This window comes from Pongo abelii, chromosome 11, assembly GCF_028885655.2.
Source record: "Pongo abelii isolate AG06213 chromosome 11, NHGRI_mPonAbe1-v2.0_pri, whole genome shotgun sequence".
Classification (NCBI taxonomy): Eukaryota; Metazoa; Chordata; class Mammalia; order Primates; family Hominidae; genus Pongo; species Pongo abelii.
Window position 1 is genome coordinate 121682285 of NC_071996.2, and position 25543 is coordinate 121707827.

General features: G+C 53.2%; 4 protein-coding genes across 5 annotated transcripts in view; 3 read left to right on the forward strand and 1 right to left on the reverse strand.

Moving 5' to 3' along the window:
* ARPC2 (actin related protein 2/3 complex subunit 2) overlaps positions 1 to 6363 on the forward strand; it is a gene marked incomplete at its 5' end in the record, with an annotated part of 37300 nt that extends 30937 nt beyond the window's left edge. The window contains 3 exon segments of the mRNA NM_001133176.1: positions 1509 to 1609; positions 1962 to 2062; positions 6140 to 6363. Coding sequence (NP_001126648.1) covers positions 1509 to 1609; positions 1962 to 2062; positions 6140 to 6164 — 227 coding nt within the window. The 3' untranslated portion in view covers positions 6165 to 6363.
* A 373-nt stretch (positions 6364 to 6736) lies between these two features.
* On the forward strand, positions 6737 to 16315 carry GPBAR1 (G protein-coupled bile acid receptor 1). Its single transcript, XM_054549826.2, has one exon. The coding sequence runs from the start codon at positions 14998 to 15000 to the stop codon at positions 15988 to 15990; it is 993 nt and encodes a 330-aa protein (XP_054405801.1). The 5' UTR covers positions 6737 to 14997; the 3' UTR covers positions 15991 to 16315.
* An 84-nt stretch (positions 16316 to 16399) lies between these two features.
* Positions 16400 to 22441, reverse strand: AAMP (angio associated migratory cell protein). 2 transcript variants are annotated; one of them, XM_009238092.4, is made up of 11 exons: positions 22262 to 22441; positions 21675 to 21830; positions 19792 to 19911; positions 19116 to 19255; positions 18712 to 18856; positions 18333 to 18416; positions 18100 to 18215; positions 17848 to 17951; positions 17640 to 17730; positions 17290 to 17444; positions 16400 to 16879 (listed from the first exon to the last, which is right to left on the reverse strand). In XM_009238092.4, exons 1-11 carry the CDS (start codon positions 22380 to 22382, stop codon positions 16804 to 16806), a joined length of 1308 nt encoding a protein of 435 aa, XP_009236367.1. In that variant the 5' UTR covers positions 22383 to 22441; the 3' UTR covers positions 16400 to 16803. The 2 variants fall into 2 exon arrangements, with proteins under 2 accessions (XP_009236367.1, NP_001125288.1); NM_001131816.1 differs by having other exon boundaries at positions 21675 to 21827; positions 22262 to 22388.
* Positions 22442 to 22782: 341 nt separating this feature from the next.
* On the forward strand, positions 22783 to 25246 carry LOC103890034 (probable hydrolase PNKD). The gene is made up of 3 exons (XM_009238105.4): positions 22783 to 22897; positions 23676 to 23844; positions 24873 to 25246. The coding sequence occupies exons 1-3, from the start codon at positions 22831 to 22833 to the stop codon at positions 25063 to 25065; spliced, it is 429 nt and encodes a 142-aa protein (XP_009236380.1). The 5' UTR covers positions 22783 to 22830; the 3' UTR covers positions 25066 to 25246.
* The last annotated feature ends 297 nt before the right edge of the window (positions 25247 to 25543 follow it).

The following is a 25543-nucleotide window of genomic DNA, read 5'->3' on the forward strand; positions in this document are numbered from 1 at the left end:
TGGTACATAAAATTATGGCAGACTTACAGTCATAAGCACCTTAGATTCTTTGAAATATAGTTGTCTTCAGGCCGGGCGTGGTGGCTGAAGCCTGTAATCCCAGCACTTTGGGAGGCTGAGGCAGGCGGATCACGAGGTGAGGAGATTGAGACCATCCTGGCTAACACGGTGAAACCCTGTCTTTACAAAAAATACAAACAAATTAGCCGGGCATTGTGGCGGGCACCTGTAGTCCCAGTTACTCTGGAGGCTGAGGCAGGAGAATCGCTTGAATCTGGGAGGCAGAGGTTGCTGTGAGTCGAGATCGAGATCGTGCCACTGCACTCCAGCCTGGACGACTGAGCGAGACTCCGTCTCAGAAAAAAAAGAAAGAAAGAAATATAGTTGTCTTCTATTGTGGTGTTCATTTACTTTCAGGCCACGGCACATTGACACAGAAATTCCACACTTCCTTAGGAGGCATTCCTTTTCATTTCAACAAAAACTTCAGACAACTGAGGGGTTTTGCAGATAGTGAGTAGAGGAGGTGCAGCAGGTAAAAACAATTCCAGAAAACAGGGCAAGAGGGGCATGCAGGCCTGCTGTAGTGCAAAGGAGTTTGTGATGAGCACTGAAGTCTTTTTTTGAGATGGAGTCACTCTGTCACTCAGACTGGAGTGCAGTGGCACCATGTTGGCTCACTGCAACCTCCACCTCCCGGGTTTAAGCGATTCTCCTGCCTCAGCCTCCTAAGTAGCTGAGATTACAGGCACACGCCATCACATGTGGCTAATTTTTATATTTTTAGTAGAGATGGGGTTTCACCATGTTGGCCAGGCTGGTCTCAAAACTCCTGATCTCAGATGATCAGCCTGCCTCGGCCTCCCAAAGTGCTGGGATTACAGGCGTGAGCCACCGCGCCCAGCCTCACACAGGTCGTTAGGTGGCTGGTGCCACAGGGTGGACTTCAGTCATGCCCAGTCAGAGCAGCTCCTCCTGCCTGGCCTGTCATGAGGGTTCGGGTCCTTATACCTTATTGTCTGTTTTCACAGTGAGAATATGGGAAATTCTCTGGCATCTGTTTTCTGGGAAGGTTTACTCTATTTCAGCACCAAGGACCTAAGACAGGCAGCTGCATTTCCTAATCCTGATTCCTTAAGGTAAACTGTTACAGCCAGTTAGTATGATCCTGGAGTGTGTCCAGCTGCAGAGGCAAGAGCTAGTACATGTGTGGCAGACCGGAAACAGATTTCAAAATGAACAGCTGCAGAATTCAGGAGTAGAATGAAGGCCTAGGGTCAAGCCCTGTTTTTCATCATGGGCTCCTCCATTCACACTCGTTGACACCTTTCCTGGCCATGCTGTTTAACTTCCATGTCAAGAAAAAACCCTGACAAAGCCTGGTAGTACTGACACAAGTGGAGTGTACTTAAGCAGAGAGGGAGTGACGTTCACTAGGCTGTTGTTCTTCCCCACCCTTTGGCATTTGTGTTGTGTTCTGACGCCTTGTTTGTGTCTTCCGCCTTCAGTGCTGTTCCCTCGTCACACCAATGCCAGTGCTCGAGACAACACCATCAACCTGATCCACACGTTCCGGGACTACCTGCACTACCACATCAAGTGCTCTAAGGTGAGGGGGGTGCCAACATCTCAGCCTCTATGCTCTGGGTCTTTTCCTCCACCAGAACTTGTGACAAAAAGTCATTCCATTAGTTTAGGCTGTGGATATTGACTCTTAGGTAGATAATTCTAGAGGCTTCAAGAAACCGTGGTCTTTCTTCATCAAGCCACTGTCCCCCACCCCTCCCCATAGCAGAGATGAATATTTGTTTCCAGAATTGCTCACCTTCCTGCTTCCCTGCAGGGCCTGGGTCAATCCCAGGGTGTATGTTCCCAAACGCCCCTGATGACCTCTCTGATGAAAGCAAAGCTGTCTTTCTAGACCATGACTGTGCTTCAGTACCTGTTACGTTTGTTCCCAGGCCTATATTCACACACGTATGCGGGCGAAAACGTCTGACTTCCTCAAGGTGCTGAACCGCGCACGCCCAGATGCCGAGAAAAAAGAAATGAAAACAATCACGTAAGTTAGGCAGCAGCCCAGCGACCACCTTCCTCTCCTGAGTCACCGAGAAGGAAGCAGTGGGCACTGGTGGCCTGGTCCTCCATGTGTCTGGGCACTGGCTACATGTGAGGTCAGCAGGGCTAAGTAGATAAACCAAAGGTGGGATTCCAGGTTCTCACTGCCAAATAGGCCAGGATGGGTTTCCTTGTTTCCGTATCTTTGTGAGCTGTGAGAATGGCAGCTAGGAAATAAAGTTTACCAAGAGACTGTTCTTTTTTGACCTGAGTTATGAGGTCAGTCTTGTGCTTCTGGTGGTCTTTCTGGAGAGATGGAGTAAGTTGCTTAGGGACCTTTAATTGGGTAAATAGGCCTGAAACCACCCCACTAAGTGTTCTTTTTCCTGGTCCACTCTCAGCAGGAAGTTTGCATGCAGAGGAAGGTTCTCTTTATCAGGGATAGAATTGAGGAGAGCCCTGACGGGCGCGGTGACTCACGGCTGTAATCCCAGCACTTTGGGAGGCTGAGACGGGTGGGTCACGGGGTCAGGAGTTCAGGACCAGCCTGGCCAAGATGGTGAAACCCCATCTTTACTAAAAATACAAAAAAAATTAGCCGGTCGTGGTGGCAGGCGCCTGTAGTCCCAGCTACTCGGAGGCTGAGGCAGAGAATTGCTTGAGCCCAGGAGGCAGAGGTTGCAGTGAGCCAAGATTGTGCCACTGCACTCCAGCCTGAGCGACAGAGTAAGACTTAGTCTCAAAAAAAAAAAAAAAAAAAAAAAAAAAATTTTTGAGGAGAGCCCTAAATAGGGGTGTGGCTCTGCATGCAGAAAAGGCGAGCATGGCCTAGAGCCTGGAGAGTTCCATCTTTGTGAAAGGTGCCAGACCTTGGTTCTTCTTCTGATGAAATTCAGGCAGTCCTGTCCTTAAGATAAGGTAATAGTGTTCATCTGCTGTGTTTTTTTTTTGTTTTGGGTTTTTGTTTTTTTTTTTTTTTTGGTGGGGATGTTGGGGGAGACAAAGTCTCACTCTGTCGCCCAGGCTGGAGTGCAGTGGCACGATCTCAGCTCACTGCAGCCTCCGCCTCCCAACTAGCTGAGACTGCAGGTGCACGCCACCACGCCCGACTAATTTTTTGTATTTTAGTAGAGATGGGGGTTTCACCGTGTTGCCCAGGCTGGTCTCGAACTCGTGAGCTCAGGCAATCCACCCACCTCGGCCTCCCATCTGCTGTCTTTTGTACCAGTTGAACTAAAAGTCTTGAGGTCATAAGCCTCCCTCACAGCCAGTGTATTTGCCAGCACCCCAGTACTGTTGTTGTTTTGTTTTGTTGTTTTGTTTTTGTTTTTTGAGATGGAGTTTCGCTCTTGGAGCACAGGCTGGAGTGCAGAGGCACAATCTTAGTTCACTACGACCTCTGCCTCCTGGGTTCAAGCAATCCTCTTGCCTCAGCCTCCCAAGTAGCTGGGACTACAGGCGTGCGCCACTAAGCCCGGCTAATTTATTTGTATTTTTAATAGAGACAGGGTTTCACCATTTTGGCCAGGCTGGTCTTGAACTGCTGACCTCGTGATCCGCCTGCCTCAGCTTCCCAAAGTGTTGGGATTACAGGCGTGAGCCACCATGCCCAGCCCGGTACTCTGTGATCCCCAGCCTGGAGTGCAGTGGTGCAATCTTGCATCACTGCAGGCTCAACCTCCTGGGCTCAAGCAATCCTCCCATCTCAGCCCCCCAAGTAGCTGGGACCACAGGCATGCACCATCACAGCTGGCTAATTTTTGTAGAGACAGGATTTCACCATGTTGTCCAGGCTGGTCTCGAACTCCTGGACTCAAGTGATCCTCCCACCTCAGCCTCCCAAAGTGTTGGGATAACAGACATGAGCCACCACACCTGGCCCAGCACTCAGTACTCTTGAGGCAAAGTTTTAGTGGGTGTGGTACGCCTAGGGCTTTACACTCTCTCTCTTGCATTTGAGGGCTCTTCTACCAAGTTAGTTTCTGCTGCCATTTGAAAGGATGAGAAAGAGATCCAAGGACTTGAGCAGTAGGTGAGGGTTTTCAGACATTCTCAAAAAGCAGTTTAAGGCCGGGTGCGGTGGCTTACGCTTGTAATCCCAGCACTTTGGGAGGCCGAGGCGGGCGGATCACCTGAGGTCAGGAGTTGGAGACCTCCAGCCTGACCAACATGGAGAAACCCCATCTCTACTAAAAATACAAATTAGCTAGGCATGGTAGTGCATACCTGTCATCCCAGCTACTCTGTAGGCTGAGGCAGGAGAATCACTTGAACCTGGGAGGCAGAGGTTGTGGTGAGCTGAGATCGCACCATTGCACTCCAGCCTGGGCAACAAGAGCGAAACTCCATCTCAAAGAAAAAAGCAGTTTAAGTCACCCCAACTTCTTTAGGCAAAGGCCTGTCTCTGTAGCAGCTCAGAGAGGAGTGTCCAAATGCCATGCAATGAAATGGCAACATCGTTTCTTTTCTGCAGTTCTTGGGCAGATCTTTAAATGGGCAAAGTGGCTAACAAGGTGGGTGGGCAGGTGAGAGGATGTGCTTGTGGCGCAGCGGAAGCGTGCTGGGCCCATAACCCAGAGGTCGATGGATCGAGAGGATGTGCTTGCTGCCCCTCCAGAACCTGGTCTCCATCCTGGTGTCTACATTTTCCCCTTTCCCTGCCTGCTCTACACAGGAGTACTTTTCTCATCAGGTACCTGTTTGGTGATCTGGAGTGTGAGGCAGCGAATTTCATGCTGCTTTCAGGGCCCAGTAGACAGGCAGTTCAGTAGAGGCCAAAAGGTAAACTGGCAGCCAGGTACAGTGAGAGGGAAGTCTGACCTGGCAGCCTTTGATAACCGGACTGGAAGGCTGGGCATCATAATAGTCTAAGGGCTGCCGGCGTCACCTTTGGCACTGGTAGCTGCTTGTGCATCCAGGAGGAAGGCCTGTCAGGCAGCTGCTGCCCGATTCCACAGCCAGCAGGCAGTCTTGGGAGTCCCTGCCCAGTGAGTGCAGTTGTGTAGCGGGCAGGGATAGCTCCCTGTCCTGGTGAGAGACCCAGGAAAGGATGAATCCTTGAAATGAACAGACTGTTCATAAGCCTCCTCTCTGGGACTTAGAAAGAGCAACTTTGCCTTCTTCTGTGCTGCAGCTTCTCTTTGGCAGAGTTGGGTCCCAGAAAGGAGAAGCAGGAGACAAACAGCTGCATCCACCCTGAAAACCAGATTATGTTACTAATGGTGGGTAGGAGTTAAGTGACTCAGCTGTGGGCAGAAGCCAGGAACCCTCGATGGGCCGCCCAGAATTGAACACTCATGAGCTTTTCATTTGGAGAGAAGGATAATAAGGTGTAGTAGCTTCATTTTGGAATAAGCAATACATCCAAGGCAGGGAAAATGTAGAGCCCTTGTTTTTGCCCTGATTTCCCATAGTTCTCAGCTCTATCTTCCAGGCTGCTTTCCCAGATACTGTTAGGTACCAGTTAGAGGCTCTGTCCTTGAGAACCACCTAGCCCGTCTGGAGAAATACTGGGTAGAACAGGACACCACAATTCAGGAGCCTCGAACCAGGCAGGTGTTGTGTAAGCCAGAGGAGGAGTCACCACATGATAGCAGAAATACCTTTAGCCTTCGAAGTTTTGAGGATTGCTCTGAACCAGCCACCTGCCTTCATGGTGAGAGATGAAGGAACTGCTATCTGGGAGCCCTGAGAGGTATACGCTGTGTAGGAGGAGCTGACAAATGAGGTAGTACTAAGAAGACGGTTGAGCCTAGTCGGAAATTCAGGTACGTCTAGGCCATCCAGAAATTGTGGGCAAGTGATTCTTCTATCTGACTTGGTACGTTGAATGTCCTTATGGGCTTAACACTGATATTCCCGGGCATCCAAAGTATCCAATAGGAAGGAAGAGCTGGTGAAACCATTCTGTGAAAGCCAGATTTTAGCCGATGTCCTGTGGTTCCAGTGCCTCTGCTTAAGGAATCTAGCCCTTTCCACCTCTTGTTAGGTGTTTCTTTGGGATCCCATCTAGTCTAGGAGTGTGGGGTGGGAGGAAAGGGCAGCCAGAAACTGACCTTCGCACTTATCTCTCCTTTTGAAGGGGGAAGACGTTTTCATCCCGCTAATCTTGGGAATAAGAGGAGGAAGCGGCTGGCAACTGAAGGCTGGAACACTTGCTACTGGATAATCGTAGCTTTTAATGTTGCACCTCTTCAGGTTCTTAAGGGATTCTCCGTTTTGGTTCCATTTTGTACACGTTTGGAAAATAATCTGCAGAAACGAGCTGTGCTTGCAAAGACTTCATAGTTCCCAAGAATTAAAAAAAAAAAAAAAAAAGAATTCCACTTGATCAACTTAATTCCTTTTCTTTATCTTCCCTCCCTCACTTCCCTTTTCTCCCGCCCTCTTTTCCAAGCTGTTTCGCTTTGCAATATATTACTGGTAATGAGTTGCAGGATAATGCAGTCTTAACTTGTTTTCTCCTAAGTATTTGAGTTCAAAACTCCTGTATCTAAAGAAATACGGTTGGGGTCATTAATAAAGAAAATCTTTCTATCTTACATGAGAATTTGCTGGGTTTCTGGACTGCGAGTCCAAAGTGAGAAGAGAAGGAAGGAAGAAGGATAGACCTATACTGCCCTTGAACCTGCAAACCTAAGCTGGGAAGCCCTAGTTTCAGGAGCCCATCAGGTTTAGGTCCTCACCTCCCCTAGAGGAGAGAATGGCTGGCCAGTGAGCTATATTTAAACTTTTTTTTTTTTTCCCCCTGAGAGACAGGGTCATTACCTCCTGGGCTCAAGTGATCCTCCCACCTCAGCCTCCCAAGTAGCTGGGATTACAGGTGCATACCACTATGCCTGGCTAATTTTTTGTATTTTTAGTAGAGATGAGGTTTCGCCATCTTGCCCAGGCTGGTCTCAAACTCCTAGACTCAGGCAGTTTGCTTGCTTCACCCTCTCAAAGTGCTGGGATTACAGGCGTGAGCTACGGAACCCAGCGAGCTATTAATACAAACTTACATGCTTCCTTATGAAGCTTGGTCCCTGAGACTCTGTGGCTGCTCCTGAAGCTCCCTGGACAATGACAGAGAAATTAAAGGGTTTTCTGGTTTATCTTTTTATTGTGAATAATGTGTGGAATTTCCCAAAATGTGTTCCTTAGTGTGTGGTCCTGCAGGACATTGATGAGTATTCATGTGTGGGTCTGATGCAGACTAACTGGCCACAGTTTGTCTTTCTCACATGGCAGCCCAAAAGACTGCTCTCAGGGAGAGCAGTTGTCAAAAACAGTACAGAGCCTAGTAGAGCAGCTGTCCCCCAGCAGGACTCTGGTCCCTGAAATGAAATTGCTTCAGAAAGTTTGCTTGGTTGGTGTGAGGAATTAAGAGGAGAATTTTAGGGACACCTGCAACGGTCTGATGGTCACTCTAATGGTTTCTGCCTTCCGTGGCAGTGTGTTTCATACTGGCTTGGGACCCATTAATTGTGGTTGTGACTGTATCACAACCAGCATTTTTGTTTTCTAAACTTTTGATTTTGAGATAACTGTAGATTTAAATATGGTTGTAAGAAACAATACAGAGAGATCCTGTATACCTTCCACTTGGTTCCCCCACCATGCTAACATCTCGTATAATTGTAGTATAGCATCACAGCCAAGAAAAAGTCATTAGTATAGTCCACCCACCTTCAGATTTGGCTGGATTTACGTGCACTGTATGTGATGTACATCTGTGCATTTTTATCATATGTGTAGCTTTATGTGACACCAGCATTTTTAAGCAATTGAATAGTATCAGAGTGCATCACATCTGTTAAGGGTAAGTGTTGATTTGAAAACGTATTTTAGTTACATATGCACATCATGACTGGATTGTAGAAATGTCTCTTGACTGTGAGTCACAGTGGAGAATTTTGAAAACTACAGGTCGTTCAGTCATCAGACTTGATTTTATTTCACTAAAATGGGCTGCTAGAGAGCTCAAGGTACTCTGATTTCTAATTGGCTGCTCAGGGTGCCCCTGACCACTTACTTCTGGTACTTGGAAAACCTAGATTAATTGGATATATTGACAGCAACATATGCATTCTCTACCCCATGAGTTATTTAAGGGGTTTTCAAGTGTAATTTTGACTAGAAGCAGTTTTTGCTCTTTTTTTATTTTAATTTTAGTATTTAGAGACAGGGTCTCACTGTGTTGCCGAGGCTGTACTCAAGCTCCTGACCTCCGGAGTAGCTGGAACTACAGGCACCTTGCCACCATGTCCAGCTGAGTTTTTGCATTCTTTCTTAGTAGAACATAACTAATGTTGGAGCTCACTGTACTCTTTTGCCAGTACTAGGAATCTGATTTCCGGTAAGTACTGTAGGTGGCAGAACCAAGGTTGCTTAGAAGATACGGAGTTAGGAGAAAAATGAAAAGGCATAAATATTTTCTACAGCAGTAAATCCTAAGGAAGTAACTAGTTCCAAGACACTGTCAGCATTAAAAATCCATAGTGCAGGCTGAGCACTGTGGCTCACACCTGTAATCGTAGTACTTTGTGAGGATGAGGAAGGAGGATTGCTTGATCCCAGAGTTTGAGACCAGCCTGGGTAACAGTGAGACTCCTTCTCCATCTCTATAAAAAAAATAAATCTGGCTGGGCACGGTGGCTCACACCTGTAATCCCAGCACTTTGGGAGGCCAAGGCGGGTGGATCACCTGAGGTCAGGAGTTTGAGACCAGCCTGGCCAACATGGTGAAACCCTATCTCTACTAAAAAAAAGTTAGCTGGGCATGGTGGCGGGTGCCTGTAATCCCAGCTACTCAGGAGGCGGAGGCAGGAGAATCACTTGAACCCAGGAGGCGGAGGTTGCAGTGAGCCAAGATATGCCATTGCACTCCAGCCTGGGCAACAAGAGCGAAACTGTCTCAAAAATAAATCTGTAGTGCAGCCTGGACAACATGGCAAGACCCTGCCTCTACAAAAAATAAAAATTGGCTGGATGTGGTGGTGCATGCCTGTGGTCCCAGCTACTCAAGAGGCTGAGGCAGGAGGATTGCTTGAGCCCTGAAGGTCAAGGCTGCAATGAGCTGTGTTGTGCCACTCCACTCCAGCCTGGGCAACAGAGTGAAACCCTGTCCCAGAAAAAAGAAAAATCCATGCTGGTGTAAACCCCTATCCAGATTGACTCTTCGCTTAACAAGGACACACTTGGTGTTAGTATGGATCTAGCCTCAAAGACCCTCGTCACAGATGAAGCAGCCCACTGTGACCAGTCGAGGCCTTAGGACCGCAGGAGGAACCTCTCAGGATGAGGGTCAAGCACACTGAGGGTGTGGGCTGGAAAAGGGATCTAGTTGTTTCTTCCTAGTCTCAGGAAGCCAGTGCCCCAAGGGGTCACACCTGGGAAGTGTAGGTGTCCTTGGATATGGGCTGTAGAGGAACAGTTTGAATCCAGGTTCCGCCATCTAATAGCTATGTGACAGCAAATTTCTTAATCTGAGCCCTGGCAGCCTCATTTAAATTGGACATAATGCCACCTACCTGAGGATTTGTAAAAGGAAAAGAGAATAAATGTCTGTTACATCATAAGCATTATGATGCCTGTAATTATAATGTCACTTAATGAATCTTGGTTCCCTTTATACACTCAAGGGGATCAGAAGTAACAGGCTGTCGCCCCAGCAAAGTCCCACAGAAGCCAACCCTCATTCGGTGCTTGGGGTTTCCCGGGGTTTCCCAGGCTTTCCCCAAGGTAGTTGGTATTTTGGTATTTTCCCCTGTTAAATGGCCCTTACTTCCGGGGCCAGGCAGGTAGGAATCTCCATGTCTGGAAAAAGTGGAACCTGGGGCAAGCTGCAAGCTAAGAATAAGGAGCTTTGCAGGAAAGACACTAAGACTCTAACAGGAAGTGGAAGGGTGGACTTGGAGGAGGAATTGAAACCAAGAAAAGGAAATAGCGCTAGCTGCTGCCTCAGCCTTCCTGAGGGGAGCTGATACTTGGAGTTGGTTTCCGTTAAGTTACCCTCATTTGGAGTAGTACTGATGAGTGCTCGACTGGAACCTGGGTCTACTCTGGTGGCAATTTTGAGTTCAAGCAGTGCTGCCCCCTACTGGGGGCTGCTAAAAGCACTGCCATTTCTGTTGGGGGGGGTTGTTCTTTTGGGTTTTTGGTTGGTTGGTTGGTTGGTTGCTTGCTTGTTTGTTTGTTTTGAGACAGAGTCTCACTCTTCACCCAGGCTGGAGTGCAGTGGTGTGATCTTGGCTCACTGCAACCTCCGCCTCCCGGGTTCAAGCAATTCTCCTGCCTCAGCCTCCGGAGTACCTGGGACCACAGGCATGTACCACCACACCCAGCTAATTTTGTATTTTTAGTAGAGGCGGGGTTTTTCCATATTGGCCAGGCTGGTCTCGAACTCCTGACAGGTGATCCACCCACCTTGGCCTCCCAAAGTGCTGGGAATACAGGCGTGAGCCACTGTGCCCAGCCCACCCTACCCTTTTTTTTTTTTTTTTTTTTTTTAACAGATGAGGGAATTAAAAGGTGATTTTTTTTTTATTTTTTTTTTTTTTGGAGACGGAGTTTTGCTCTGTTGTGCAGTGGCGCAATCTCCGCTCACTGCAACCTCCACCTCCTGGATTCAAGCGATTCTCCTGCCTCAGCCTCCTGAGTAGCTAGGATTACAGGTGCCCACCACCACACCTGGCTAATTTTTGTATTTTTAGTAGAGATGGGGTTTCACCATGTTGGCCAGACTGCTCTCAAACTCCTGACCTCAGGTGATCTGTCCACCTCGGCCTCCCAAAGTGCTGGGATTACAAGCATGAACCACCGCGCCTGGCTCTGATTTTTTTAAATCATTATTTTGAGGCAGGGTCTCACTCTCTCGCCCAGGCTGGAGTGCAGTGGCGCCATGAAGGCTCACGGCAGCCTTGACCTCCTGGACTCCAGCAATCTTCCCACCTCAGCCTCCTGAGTAGCTGGAACCACACAACATGTACCACTGTGCTCAGCTAATCTTTATTTTTTGTAGCGACGAAGTCTCACCACGTTGCCCAGGCCTCGGCCTCTTAAAGTGCTGGGATTACAGGCATTGAGTGTGAAGTGTTGAACAGCGGCTCAGGGAGGCCAACCAGGATCCAGGAAACCCCGTCCCTGCTGCCTCCACTGGTCCAGAGCTAGTACCCGCGGCCAGCATGACACTCACCCAGTCCCAGACATTGTGGGTCAACAGAGAGAAATTCAGATAGCTAAGAGAATGGAAGCAGACAAAGGAGGCACAGGAGGATTCCATGCCAGAGTCTGGATTGGTCACCCCCATTCAGGCTCTGCCTGAGGAAAGGAGAATGGGGTCCGGGCACAGTCAGCTGGACGGAGCGTCTGAAGACAGCTTGCACCAGAGCCTTCCGTGGCTGAAGGGAGAAGCTAGGGGGTGAGTCAGCCCCAGGACTTGATGGAACAGACAGGAACTAGATGATCTAGTAAGGGAGAAACGAGGCTGAGCAGGAGACAGCCAAGGCTCCCTGGCTGCCACCGCCTAATCTGTCCCTCTTCACACACATCCCACACACAGTGTTTAGACAGAGCAGCAGAGAAGAAACAGACATCCTGGATCCCACGGGGAGCAGGCCGGGGCTGGGAACAGGAGGTCTGTTTATTCCTGGCAGTCCCATATCAGAAGGGTCCCACACCCACTTGTGTTCAGGCCCCAGGCTGAACTCTCCCAGAGCCTGTGACTTCTGCCCGACCAGATCGCGTGGTTCTGAGGGCCGGCCCTGGAACCCTGCGTCCTCCCGACCCACCAGCTCCCTTGAGGATGGATTTGAGGCTGGATGCTTTCCTCTTCCCACTTTTTGTCCCAACAGAAGTCCCTCCTCTCCAGGATCCCTGACTGGCTGTGCAGAACTGGCAGAGCCACACTCCACGGGCCTCCAGCCCTTCAGGCCCAGCTCTCCCGGAGAGCACCAAAGTCACTTTGCTCCATTTACTTGCGCTGTTCAGCCAGCAAGTGTTTCCTAATGTCTCGCCCCCAGTCCCAGCTTTCCTGCTGCAGTTTCCGCCTGTTCCCTCCCATTTCAGGCCTTAAGGGAGTGTGGCTGGGCTTCTCTCCTCCCTCTCACTCCAAAGCCACACTTGATACAAGGTGGAAATCAAGGCACCACTTCTGGCTTCCCAGCCTTGAACTTGCCCTTCCCTCTCAATATACCTGGTTTCCTCAGCTTCCCTGTGCAGCAAAGGTGTCACTCCCCTCTTGCTTTTCCCAAGCTCCCCATGTGCCCCTCTCAGCAGATCTGTCTTAGAGGGGCCAAGTGCAGAGAAAGGCAGAAATCCTAATAATGTTCCCAGCGATCACTGCCTGTCGCGGAGTGCTGAAGGGCCAAGTGTTGATCTGAGTCCTCATCACACGGGAACTCATTTAGTCTCACAATAGGTGAGTACAACTATGGGCCCCATTTCACAGGTGAGGAAACTAAGGCAAGAGAACTTTAGTCATTTGCCCAAGTCCACTGGCTATTTAAAAAAGGATCCAGACAGCTCTGATTCCAGCGCCAGCTCATGCCTCTTCATCGTGGGGGAGGAAAGAGAGGGAGCCGTTCGTTGGGGCAAACCCCCACCCATCAAGGGCCATGCACTGGGGTATATGCAGCATATGTGTTATCCTGTGATATTCCCCACCACGACCTTAATTAGAGGTGGTTTTTCTTGTTCCCATTTTAACACAGGCAAAAACCAAGGCCCAGTAGTACCTTACCCAAGGTCACATCCCCAGAGCCATTTGTCCCTCATAGTTCAGAACTTGACTCAAAAAGCAGTTGAGAAAAGTGTGGAATGACCCCAGATTCAGGAAGGCAAGTCTGGCCTTAGAAACTGAAAGGCCCATCAGGTGATGGGATGGGGGAGTGAAGATCCTCAGGCCCCAAACACCCACCACTGCCACCATCACACACGGAAGTGTGGAGGGAGCCTGGTGTGCTGTCAGCTGGCTGGCCAGTCCAGGGGCTTAAATGTAAGTGCATCAGCTGAGGCGGGAAGTCGGGAGGGGTAAGTCAATCATTATTATTCATTAACTGGAATGCATTTCTCAGATTACTCCGAGCTGGAGTAGGGAAACTGCCACCTAGGTGGCAGGGGGAGAGGGGCACTGAGTGGGAGGGGGAGGCAGGCCTCCCAGTTGCTGCAGTTCGGAATATGCCAGGTCCCACCCTCCCAGAGGCGGGGCCGGGACTGAGTCCTGCCAGCCTCATTTCTCCATCCCTCTGAGAACCCAGACAGGGGCAGAGCCTGGGTAGGAGAGCCTGGCCCTGCTGTCCCCACTGGGTGGAGACACCATGCACTTGGTCCACTTGTGCTCTTCAGCCAGGACACCAGACATGGTCCAAACCCCTGCAGGGCTGGCTGCAGCAACTCCCTGACACTCAGGAAGGCCCAGGCTGGGCAGGCAATACCTGCTCCCAACAGCTATGTGAGTAGCTACTCCCCCAACCCCCAAACCCTAGATCCTGGAGAGGCTACTACACCCAGCCCAAGCCACCAGACCCTCGGGGGTGTGCAGGTGGTACAGCCTGTACCCTGCTGGGAAATCACCCCTGGGGGCTGCTCCCTGCCTTTGTCGCTGTTCTAGTGGAGGTGAGGTGGGGGGAATCATTCCGATTAGGGCTGGGAGCTCCAGCTCAGGCAGGTTTGGGGTAATGGACCCTGAGTCTCGTGGGGCTTAAGAGAGTTGATGATGCCCAGGGAAAGGGAACAGAAACTGCAAGGCCTCTAGAGAGGAAAAGACATCCTGGGTGGAGGGCACTGGAAGAGATTGAGGAAGAGAAAACGTGCTTAGGGGAGGGGAAAGGGGGCACAAGGCCTTGGAGGCCCAGGCTCGGGGTGCTGGGGGAACCTGGGAAGGAAGGGGAGCATCTTCCTTCCTCTCAGCTCAGGGCGGCCATGGGGCCCTGATCCCCTGTCCTGGAGGAGGGGAGAGGTATGAATCCTTTCCTTATTGACTTGGATCCTAGCAACAGCAGCTGCTCCCCTGTTGACAGAAGCAGGAGTTCCCACAGGACCCAGGACCCCTCCCCCTGTCCCCAGGATGTGGCAGCGGAGCCATGACACTGGAGGACTGAGACCAGGGAATGACAGAAAGTACAGGGACAGATGAGAGCCACAGAGAAGCCAGGCTCTGCCCACTGACTCCTCTTCCCTCTCCTCTGGGCTCAGCCTCAGGCCTGGGGGTGTGGGGGAGTCCCTCTCCTTGCTGCTGGCATCTCCACGTTCACTGCCACACGTCCCCTCCGGCTGCTTCTCTCCTCCCTCCAGCTCCCAGGAAGGACCCTGTTGCTAGTGTGGAGCAAAGACGAGTCAAGTTTATGGGCTGGAAGTCCTACCCGGAGGCTGCTCACTGAGCTGTGATGGCTACAAGGACAGATGGGGGGAAGGGCGCAGAGTGCCCGAGACCTGGCCTGCTGGAGCCTGTCACCTAATGGCTGGCTGGAAGACCACTACACACCAGCCAGCCCTGGTCCATGCTCTCATTTAGGGGCCTCCCCGGTGGAGGCAGGGATACACAAAATGCTTTGGGGCTGGATGGGCCCGCCTTTCAGTCTAAACAAGAGACCTAAACACAGCTGCCCAGAAAAGGCAGATACCAGAAATGGATAAAGCTGGCTGGGTGGGGACTGTCAGAAGGGCAGCCAGCAGTGAGCGCTGGCTGGTTGCTACCATATAGGACATACGTGTTGCCAGACCTGAATTTTCAATAGAAACCAAAGATAGTTTTTTATATAAATGTTTAATTGGCAATTAATTGAAAAATTCTGTGTATCAGTGAACATGATACAGCCCACAGCCTGTGGGTCTGCGCCCCTGGATTAACATGCCGCCCTGCCAGGAGGACACGACCTGCAGCCCCATCCTAACTCTGGCCACCCCATCCTGCAGGCATGCCAGCTGCCGCTCCAGGACTCCCCTGTCCCCAGGACCAAGATGACGCCCAACAGCACTGGCGAGGTGCCCAGCCCCATTCCCAAGGGGGCTTTGGGGCTCTCCCTGGCCCTGGCAAGCCTCATCATCACCGCGAACCTGCTGCTAGCCCTGGGCATCGCCTGGGACCGCCGCCTGCGCAGCCCGCCTGCTGGCTGCTTCTTCCTGAGCCTGCTGCTGGCTGGGCTGCTCACGGGTCTGGCGTTGCCCACGTTGCCAGGGCTGTGGAACCAGAGTCGCCGGGGTTACTGGTCCTGCCTCCTCGTCTACTTGGCTCCCAACTTCTCCTTCCTCTCCCTGCTCGCCAACCTCTTGCTGGTGCACGGGGAGCGCTACATGGCAGTCCTGAGGCCACTCCAGCCCCCTGGGAGCATTCGGCTGGCCCTGCTTCTCACCTGGGCTAGTCCCCTACTCTTTGCCAGTCTGCCCGCTCTGGGGTGGAACCACTGGACCCCTGGTGCCAACTGCAGCTCCCAGGCTATCTTCCCAGCCCCCTACCTGTACCTCGAAGTCTATGGGCTCCTGCTGCCCGCCGTGGGTGCTGCTGCCTTCCTCTCTGTCCGCGTGCTGGCCACTGCCCACCGCCAGCTGCAGGACATCTGCCGACTGGAGCGGGCAGTGTGCCGCGATGAGCCCTCGGCCCTGGCCCGGGCCCTTACCTGGAGGCAGGCAAGGGCGCAGGCTGGAGCCATGCTGCTCTTCGGGCTGTGCTGGGGGCCCTACGTGGCCACACTGCTCCTCTCAGTCCTGGCCTATGAGCAGCGCCCGCCACTGGGGCCTGGGACTCTGTTGTCCCTCCTCTCCCTGGGAAGTGCCAGTGCAGCGGCAGTGCCCGTGGCCATGGGGCTGGGTGATCAGCGCTACACAGCCCCCTGGAGGGCAGCCGCCCAAAGCTTCCTGCAGGGGCTGCGGGGAAGAGCCTCCCGGGACAGTCCCGGCCCCAGCATTGCCTACCACCCAAGCAGCCAAAGCAGCGTCGACCTGGACTTGAACTAAAGGAAGGGCCTCTGCTGACTCCTACCAGAGCATCCGTCCAGCTCAGCCATCCAGCCTGTCTCCACTGGGCCCCACTTCTCTGGATCAGAGACCCTGCCTCCGTTTGACCCCACAGACTGAATAAACCTCCTCTGGCAGTTTATGATTATCTCATTCCATATCTCAGGGCGAGGCAGGAGGAAATGGCTCAACACACCAACAATAGAAAGAACCTACAGACATACGCGTGGATTAAGGCAGAGTCCGACTCCAGGCAGGCAAGAAGTGTCGTGCGCACAGACCACCCCTGGAGATAGGGAGCTGGCACAACTCAATATCCAGCCGATTCTGCGGGACAGCCTTGCCCTGACAGGGCCCTCGCTAGCTCCTCCTAGGGTCCAGCCATCACAAAATCCACACAGACACTCTATCTGGGAAGTATATTTTATTTACATTTTTAAAATCTTTAACTAGTATCTCTTCCTCCTTTCCACCCCCAGAGACTTGGGAAGGGAAAGAACGGGAACCTCAAACACCTACTCCCCACATACAAATACACACCCCATGGCTCACACCAGCAAATGAAAGTGAAAGAGAAACAGGTCCACCCCTCCCTCTGAAGGGCCCACCAGGTCTGGGCAAGGGTGGGAGGGCCCTGGGCTGGGTCTCTAAAGACAAGAAAAGGAGAGAGGAGCAAGTCAGTTGAAGAGGCTGGAAAGTCATCCAGGGCCCCACCCTCCTCTTCCCTCTGTGCCCTACTGCCTCTGCTGGCAGACAGGGGCAGGGGTCCCTTCGTCCCCTCAACACCAGACACACAGGCAGGGGCTGCAGCCATTAACGGTCAGGCCTTTGGACACAAAATACTTTCGCTTTGTGGTCTCCTGACGTGGTCACCACCAGGGAGGCATCTCTGTAAACAGAAAGCATGTGATGGCAGAGACTGGGGGACCTAAGCCCACCCCCAGGGGCCCTAGGGTGGGCTCCTCCAGCACACCCTCAGTTCTAGGGCCCTAGTGCCTAGCACTGGGCCGACATCTCTGCAGCCAGCATGGAGGGGATTAGAGGAAGCCCCCAGCACGGGAGAAGCAGAGCTGACTCCGATGGGGAAAATCAGTCTCAGCCTCTCCCTCGTGACTGAGACGTGGGGCCCCGGAGGGTCACTGTCAGCCACTGGAATGGGGGCTGGGCTGTGAACCCTCAGGCCTCTCTGCATTCCTGCCTTAGGAATCCCTTCCCACACCCCAAGGATCCTGTGTCCCCCACATACTACTCCCACCTTCCAAATACACAAAGATCCCAGCCCTTGGCCAATTCACTTACTTGCTGAGGGCAAAGTCCAGGATCTCGGCCGTGTGGCCCCGGTAGTCAGTAAGCAGGCGGCCGGTCCGGGCATCCCAGAGGCGCACGATGCCATCCAGGCTGCAGGTATATACCACGGCAGTGCCTGCCTCCCACAGCAGCTGCACGATGCCCGACTGCCCCCGAGGAATGACAGAGGCAGGGCGGAGGTTGGCGGGAGAGCTGAGAGCCATGCTCCCAATTCTCAAAGAGGGACAGCCACACACAAGGGCCAGGCAGGAGCCAGATCTGGGGTAGATGCTCCTGGAGGCCTGGGCTTCCCCACCACTATGGACACAGCCCACAGGGACCCCAGCTCCAGCTGCCCGTACCTGGTGCTGACACTGATGCCTAAGAGTCTGCGTAGCCAGGTCATAGATGGCCAAGGTCCCATCCAGGTAGCCAACAGCTGCCAGGGGCATCCTGGGCAGAGAAGCGTACCATGAAGACTCATGAGGGCCTGGACTCACACGCCCTGCCCTCCCCCCGGGCCCCCAGCCCAGGCCCCTCCCACAAACCCCTCTCCCCATCCTCACTCACACACTGCAGAAGCCCAAGGACTCCACCGAGTTGGACTCACTCTCCTCCCCTTCTCCCAGGCTGGGCTGGGAGGCCACAGTCTCAGGTCTAAAAACACCCACCACCTGAAAGCCAGAGAGGATCAGAGGAGGACCCGGAATCCGGGTGCTTGATGGAGAGAAAGATGGTGGGGAGAGGAGACAGTGAAGACCCAGGAAGGAAGGAGAGGAGTCGGGAAAGCGGAGGACCCAGCCGGGCTCCAGGTCCACTCACCTTGCCAGTAGTGGCACTGACCAGCTTGGCCTGGCAGTCCACAGAGCCAGTTAGGATCAAGCTGCCATCCTGGTTGGTGGCAACACAGGTGAGTGGGCCCTGGTGACCCTCAGTCCCTAGCATAGAGCAGGGAGGCAAGTCAGGCTTCGTCCTACCTCCCCTCTGAGTCCTGCCCCAGGTTCTCAGCCCCTCCCCACAAAGGCCCAGGTTAACACTTCCCCCACCTCTGATACCTTTCAGTACATGGATAGGGCTTCCCTGCTTCAGGTCCCAAATCCTGATGGTCCCATCTTCATAGCCTACCACAGCTCTCTTCCCTGAAGAGAGGCACAGATGAAGAGAGGGCAGAGGGCACGCTCAGATACACTAAGCAAGGGAACGGGGAGAGGGAGAGGAAAGAAGAGTGGAAGGGCCCAGACACTGCCCCAGGAATCACAGGTAAGTTCAGAGCAGGAAGGAGGCGCTGTGAGCTTTGGGGCCCAGGAGGTCAGCACTGCAAAGGGCAGGCCTCACAGTTTGCCGGCTGTGACCCAGAAGGCTGCTCTGGGAGGTGTATACCCCGGGATTCAGCCTCTGCACTCGGGAAAGGTCACATAAGGGAGGTGCTCTCACCATCAGGGAGGACTCGGCCACAGGTGGCTGGGCAGTTGGGACCCTGGAAGGTCTTGCAGTCACCATTCGGGACTTTCCACATCCAGGTGTTGCCATCGGCTGTGCCCGCCAACAGGACAGGTGCCCGAGGATGCCACTCCATCCACTGGACAGGGAAGAAGGGGCAGCAGGGAGGCCCGTCACCTCATCCCACCTAGAAGGCTGCCCCATGAGCTCCACCCAAGGTTTCCTGCCTCTGGGGTTCCGCGGGGACTTTCCAGGTAGCAGGTAGACATTCTTCCTGTGCCTTGGGGCGCATTGGCTCAGAGCTGGCTTGGCGCAATAAAGGCAGAACTGGCCTCCCAAGCTTGCACCCCCAACAACCCAAGGCCCCACAGAGCTGACTCCCGCTCTGATGATCTTACCTCCAGGTCTCCCGCTTCAAAGGACCAGACCTCCTCCTTGGTGTCCACCTGCCACACTTTCAAGAGGCCACTCATGTCCCCTGTGGCCACTAGAGTGGAGTCATGGCTGAAACCAGCACAAGTCACAGAGTCTTTATGGCCTTCAAAGAAAAGTGGGCAGAAACAGAGGAAAAAAATAGGGTACCTGGTGCTGGGGGCATGTGATTCTGGTATCTGGCCCCCTGAAAGGACCCGCTAGGAAAAAAAAGAGGGGCGGGACTGAGCAGAACAGGTGCTGAAACTCACCGCCACTCTAGGAACCAATACTCCCATGTCCGCCCAGGAGAGACACTGCTGGCCCTCACTCAACCAGACCAAGCCCCAGCCTCCTATGCCTTCCCCCTTCTGTCCACTCTACACCTCTGCCCGCAATCCCACGTCCTCCCCTCTACCCAACTGCTCCTATACTAATGTGGCCTTCTCTGACCTTTCCTGGATTCCCTTGGCCAATTAGTGCCTCCTGCCTCTGTGCCCAAAACACACTAGTATTCTCCCTGCGTCCCTGGGGCCCAGCACAGAGCTGGCACAAAAGAGACGTCACTAAGTGGCTGTTGGATGCACAACCACTGCAGGCCAGCCTCCTAAGATCTCCCAAAACAATATGACCTCTCCCAGTCCTCTACCTCGGCCCCCTCACCTGCACACTCAAAGAGCAGCTCCCCATCGCTGAGCCGCCATACGAAGGCTTTGTCATCTTCACCCCCGGTCACCGCCAAGGTATTGGTCTTGGGGTCCAGGCTCACACAAAACACAGATGCTGTCCCAAGAGATATTCCATGGGTAAGGGGACAGAGCTCCCACCTAGGGCTCTGTCCTTCAGAACCTTCAGGAAACCCACCCCCTTTCACCCAAAGCGTGTCTTTCCTCCTGGAAAACACAGGCACATCCAAGTTCTTCTAAGTTTCAAGAATCGGGTTGTCAGATCCTTCCCATATTTGCCAAGCTCCCTATTTGCCAGAGTAGATCCCCTCACTGTGTGACTCCCCTCACCACCCAACACCAACGCCATGGACAAGAGGTGGGGACAGGTGCAGGGCTTACAGTTCTCAGCATGGGATGCGACCGGGGTTGGGTACAGAGTGAGGAGAGCATCACGTTAAGGGTTTCTTTTTTTTTTTTTAAGACAGAGTCTTGCTCTGTCGCCCAGGCTGGAGTGCAGTGGCACGATCTCAGCTCACTGCAACCTCCGCCTCCCAGGTTCAAGCAATTCTCCTGCCTCAGCCTCCTGAGTAGCTGGGATTACAGGCGCCCGCCACCACACTCAGCTAATTTTTGTATTTTTAGTAGAGACGGGGTTTCACCATGTTGGTCAGGCTGGTCTCGAACCCCTGATCTTGTGATCCACCCACCTCGGCCTCCCAAAGTGCTGGGATTACAGGCATGAGCCACTGTGCCCGGCAACAGTTTCTTACTAAGAACTAGCACTTGAGAAAGTTATATAAAATATGCTCAAAAAGATATAATTATCTCTCCTTTTATTTTTTTGAGATGGAATCTTGCTCTGTCGCCCAGGCCGAAGCACAGTGGCGCAATCTCAGCTCAATGCAACCTCCGCCTCCCAGGTTCAAGTGATTCTCCTTCCTCAGCCTCCCTAGTAGCTGGGATTACAGGCATATGCCACCACACCCAGCTAATTTTTTTTTTATTTTTAGTAGAGATGAGGTTTCACCATGTTGGCCAGGCTGGTCTTGAACTCCTGACCTCAGGTGATCCACCCGCCTTGGCCTTCCAAAGTGCTGTGATTACAGGCGCGAGCCACCGCACCTGGCCAATTATCTCTAATTTTATACTCACTATTTTCATCAGCTTTTATCAAAGATAACTTTTTTTTTTTTTCTGGAGACAGACTGTCATTCTGTTGCCCAGGCTGGAGTGCAATGGCGCAGTCTTGGTCCACTGCAACCTCCGCCTCCCGGGTTCAAGCAATTCTCCTGCCTCAGCCTCCCGAGTAGCTGGGACTACAGGTGCCGGCTACCAGGCCCAGCTAATTTTTGTATTTTTAGTAGAGACGGGGTTTCACCATATTGGCCAGGCTGGTCTGGAACTCCTGACCTTGTGATCCGCCTGCCTGGGCCTCCTAAAGTGCTGGGATTACAGGCGTGAGCCACCACGCCCAGCCAAATTTTTGTATTTTTAGTAGAGACTGGGTTTTGCCATGTTGGCCAGGCTGGTCTCGAACTCCTGACCTCAAGTGATCCACCTGCCTCACTCTCCTAAAGTGCTGGGATTTCAGGAGTGAGCCACCGCGCCCGGCCAAAGATAACTTTTTAAAAGAAAACTAAGAGGTTAATCAAGGTTAACTGGCAAAGGAGAGGGAGGACTTGAAGCCTGGTGTCTCGACTGATGCCAGAAGCCAAGCAATCATCCATTCTGCCACACCTTCCCACCTGTGGGCTCCTCCAGCGCAAGGCCAGCATCTTGCCCATCTCTGTGTCCCCCATAACGTTCTGTCCATGGCTGATGTTTAATGCTTACACGCCCACCTAAACTGATTTGAGGTGGATCGCCTCAAAGACCTACCTGAGTGCAATGCAAAGGTGACCTCGCTATCGTCGGGGCCCTCCATGCTGCCGACCACCCCTTCCTGGGGTTCTAGAACCCAGCCCTCTTCGTTGCCCTCTTCCTCCTCTTCTTCCTCAAAGTCCACATCTTCCATCTCCTGGGCCAGGTCATCTGCTTTGGGGAGAGGGTTAGAAGATGGGGCTCGGGAGGCGGTAAGAGGTACGGAAAGAAGCATGATGAGGAGGCCTGAGGCTGGGGCGGGTCATGTGGCGAGAGGGGAAGGTGGAGTCAGACACACGGGGGTCCGGGGGGGCGCGCGGGACACAGGACGGGAGGCCACGGCTGGCCAGCGACCGTGAGGTAAGGGAGGGCCAAGGGGATGATGGGAAGGGGGTGTGTGAGGGGAAGGGCCAGAGGAGGCGTCAGGGAACCCCCACCCCAGCCAGGCCTGAGAACTAAGTGTGAGGGTGGGAGTGGGGGAGGAGGGGAAGAGGGATATCGGTAGGAATGACCGGTCGGGTGTGGAGGGGAGCGGGGAAAAGCAGGGGTCAGAGGCCAGGGGTGAGCGTCTCCTGTCCCATGGCCTGAGGAGCGGCAGTTCTCACCTGGGTCCGGCGGACCGGGATCAAGTTCTACCACCTCGATAATCTCTTCGTCACCATGGAAGCTTAGGGTCTCCAGTGGGGGGGTGTCAGCAGCAGCCCCGCTTTCCGATTCGGACTCCATGCGGCGCAAGCGGCGGATTCACTTCTCTGGGCCCAAACGCCTCCCAGAGTCAGCTCTGCGCGACGACGCGGAACTCGAGCCCCTCCTCCCGGGAGGAAGTAGGCGTAGGCGACTCCCCGGCAGGAAGAGCGACGGCCGTTCGACCAATAGCTACGAAGGTTGGCTGGCCGCCCCACCAATCACAGAGCGGCATTGGAAGACGGGGCCGGGGCGTGGCGGAGAGAACCCAAACTCCGCCCCATCTGACTCCGCCCCCAACTGGAGGGAAACAAGCGAGCGTGCGCGCCTCCGGGGTCTCCTGGGAAGAGTAGTTCTCCTGGGTCCGCTCTGCGGGCTTCTGGGAGATGTAGTTTCTGGTCTGTAGGCAGGACGGAAGGAGCGGGGGAGGCCCCTTACGCAAACTACAATTCCCGGCGGGGAGCGCGGTGAAGGGGAGTGGGATCTGAACATGGCGGCGGTGGTAGCTGCTACGGCGCTGAAGGGCCGGGGGGCGAGAAATGCCCGCGTCCTCCGGGGTAAGGAGAGGGACCCCGGGGAGGGCAGGACTGCAGAAGATCCCTTTTCTTTCACATCCAACCCGACGATAGCAGGAGGTCAGGGCTCTTGGTTCCTGCCCACACTTTTCTGCAAGATCTTAGAGTCTGGGGGTGCAGAGATGCTCTTTAGAGGTCACCCAGTGCATCCCCCCGCCTTCGGGTTGCTCGACACCTCCGGGGTCTTGCTGCAAGAGGGAGCTCCTAGGAAGCCTGTTAGACTCCCGCGCTCCAGGTGTTTCACACTCACCGCAGTGCAGAGGAAAGAGCCCCGGGCTTCTGGAGGCTTGGGTTCCAACCCCGGATAATTAGCAGTTTGACCTTGGGCAAAGCAGTTTTTCTCTCAGGGCTTCGGTATCCTCTTCCATACAGTGCAAGGGATGGAGTAGACTATCTTTAAGGTCCCTTCCAGTGCTAACATTCGCAGTTTCAAAACCTTTTCCCGGATTTCCTTCATACGTCTCATGTGAGTCCCACTGCAGTCCTTCCCATGCTGTCGTCTGAGGAAGAACAGCGAAGCTTTTCGTCCTGGCACCAGGGTGATGAGCCCGCAGTGACGTGGAAGTGGCTTCCAAAGGTGCCACCTCGGTGGCGATTTTCTCATTTCCCTTTGGATTCTCCTTGGCACTTGTTATTTCAGACTGCAGTCACTCCCCTTCCCCAGATCTCAGCCGCTCCTCCCAAGCCCTTACTGCCCCCCACCTCCCCGCTTGCTTTCTTCTCATCTCTTCTTACTGACCTTCCTTACCTCCATCCACAGGGATTCTCGCAGGAGCCACAGCTAACAAGGCTTCTCATAACAGGACCCGGGCCCTGCAAAGCCACAGCTCCCCAGAGGGCAAGGAGGAACCTGAACCCCTATCCCCGGAGCTGGAATACATTCCCAGAAAGAGGGGCAAGAACCCCATGAAAGCTGTGGGACTGGCCTGGTGAGTTTTAACCACCCCTTTGCCCACCAACGGGGCGTGACTTGTAGGGGAGGGCAGGACTCAGAAACTTCTCCAAGTTTCAGGTGGCGAGCTGAATCCAAAGTTGTGGGAACAGAATTGTTGGGTTCGATTGGAATCTCAGAGGGGTGGGGCAGTGGAGGTGGGAAAGTATGTGGAATTGAGAAGATAGTGGGTTTATTGTGGAGTAAGCTGAGTTGATCTGATTCAGACTTGGGTCCCTGGCCTCATCCTCCCTTTTGGGAGCTTGGAGTGAGACCCAAGTTTAAGTAAGTAGTTCGTTGAGATCATGTGAGCTTGTACTAGTTGTATAGTAGTACTCAGAAGGCGTTATGAACATTGTGATTGGGCTCTGACTCTGACCTTAATACATATTATTGACCAATATTAAAAGGAAAGGAGGAAGAAATCAACATTTTTTTCTGCATGTGAGGTGTGCCAGTACTTTGCCATGTAATGTTTTAGTATTTGAGATAAATATTACATCCCCATTTCACAGAGGAAGGAACTGAGACTGAGCTAGGATTCTCACCTAGTCTGTGACTCCATGCTCTTTCCCCCACACCAAAGTGCCTCCCAAGCAGTGGTTACTTAGCTTAAGAGGGGAAAACTGGGAGGGCACCTTGGCCAAGTCTCAGAGAGGGAAAGCATCAGGGCTGCCTGGAAAATCCTGCACAGGTGCTATTGCAGGAATGCAGGGTTCGTGCCGAGGATCAGGCTCTAGGGGGGAGGAGAAAAGAGATAGGCAGAAACCCAGCCACATTGGGCCTTTTGTGCCATGCCTAGGAGTTTGGACTTGGCCAGGAAGTGATGGAGTTACGGGGTTTTAAGCAGGGAAGTGACAGGATCTGATTTGTGTGGGTCCCTCCAGCAGCCAGCACAGAGGACGAATAGACTGTAAGAGGTATTACAGCATTCATGCAATTGATGAAGCTAGAATGACTCCCCCCAGCTCCTCTGGCTCAGGCTCGGCCCCTCCCCAAACCCCGTGCACATCTCCCCACCCGTAGGGCCATCGGCTTCCCTTGTGGTATCCTCCTCTTCATCCTCACCAAGCGGGAAGTGGACAAGGACCGTGTGAAGCAGATGAAGGCTCGGCAGAACATGCGGTTGTCCAACACGGGCGAGTATGAGAGCCAGAGGTTCAGGGCTTCCTCCCAGCGTGCCTCGTCCCCTGATGTTGGGTCTGGGGTGCAGACCTGAGGAGCGCTGCGACCCTCCTAGGCTATTGACTGTTAAGTCCTCAGGTTTGGCCCGGATTCCAGTTCGTGCCTCTGAGGTCCACCAGAGGGCGCATGAAGCCCAGGCTGTTGCCAAACCCTACCCCGCCCCACACCAAGGAGCCAGCCAAAGGCAAATAAAGTTATTGAGTGTTTAGTAGAAAGGAACCAGGTCTGGGTTTGTAAGTCCCTTGGGATGGGAGGGGCTGGTTACTCATGTGTGCTCCCTCTCACAGAGCTCAGTGTTCCCAGCTGGATGGTGGGGCAAACCCAGAGACTTAAGTGCAACCAGCCTAGGCCCCAGCCCTCGGGACCAAGCCCTCAGAGCTGTCGGCCAGGAGGGTGGGGTCCCGCTCAGCCTTGAAACAATAAAGAGAATCAAAGAAGGTATTCAGGGTGTGGAGGCAAAAAAAAAAGCACTGCTCTTTAGCAGTTGAGTCCAAATGACTCGACTCTGGGCC

Bases quoted from the DNA above. Each gene is read 5' to 3' on its own strand.
- GPBAR1 (XM_054549826.2), top strand. From the start codon at position 14,998: ATGACGCCCAACAGCACTGGCGAGGTGCCCAGCCCCATTCCCAAGGGG.
- AAMP (XM_009238092.4), bottom strand. From the start codon at position 22,382: ATGGAGTCCGAATCGGAAAGCGGGGCTGCTGCTGACACCCCCCCACTG. The intron at 18,216-18,332 runs GTATCAGAGGTG...GCTCTATGCTAG, and splicing joins CCCTATCCATGTACTGAAAG to GGACTGAGGGTCACCAGGGC. The intron at 17,731-17,847 runs GTGAGTGAGGAT...TTCTCTGCCCAG, and splicing joins TCCTTGGGCTTCTGCAGTGT to GATGCCCCTGGCAGCTGTTG.
- LOC103890034 (XM_009238105.4), top strand. From the start codon at position 22,831: ATGGCGGCGGTGGTAGCTGCTACGGCGCTGAAGGGCCGGGGGGCGAGA. The intron at 22,898-23,675 runs GTAAGGAGAGGG...CTCCATCCACAG, and splicing joins AAATGCCCGCGTCCTCCGGG to GGATTCTCGCAGGAGCCACA. The intron at 23,845-24,872 runs GTGAGTTTTAAC...CCCCACCCGTAG, and splicing joins AAAGCTGTGGGACTGGCCTG to GGCCATCGGCTTCCCTTGTG.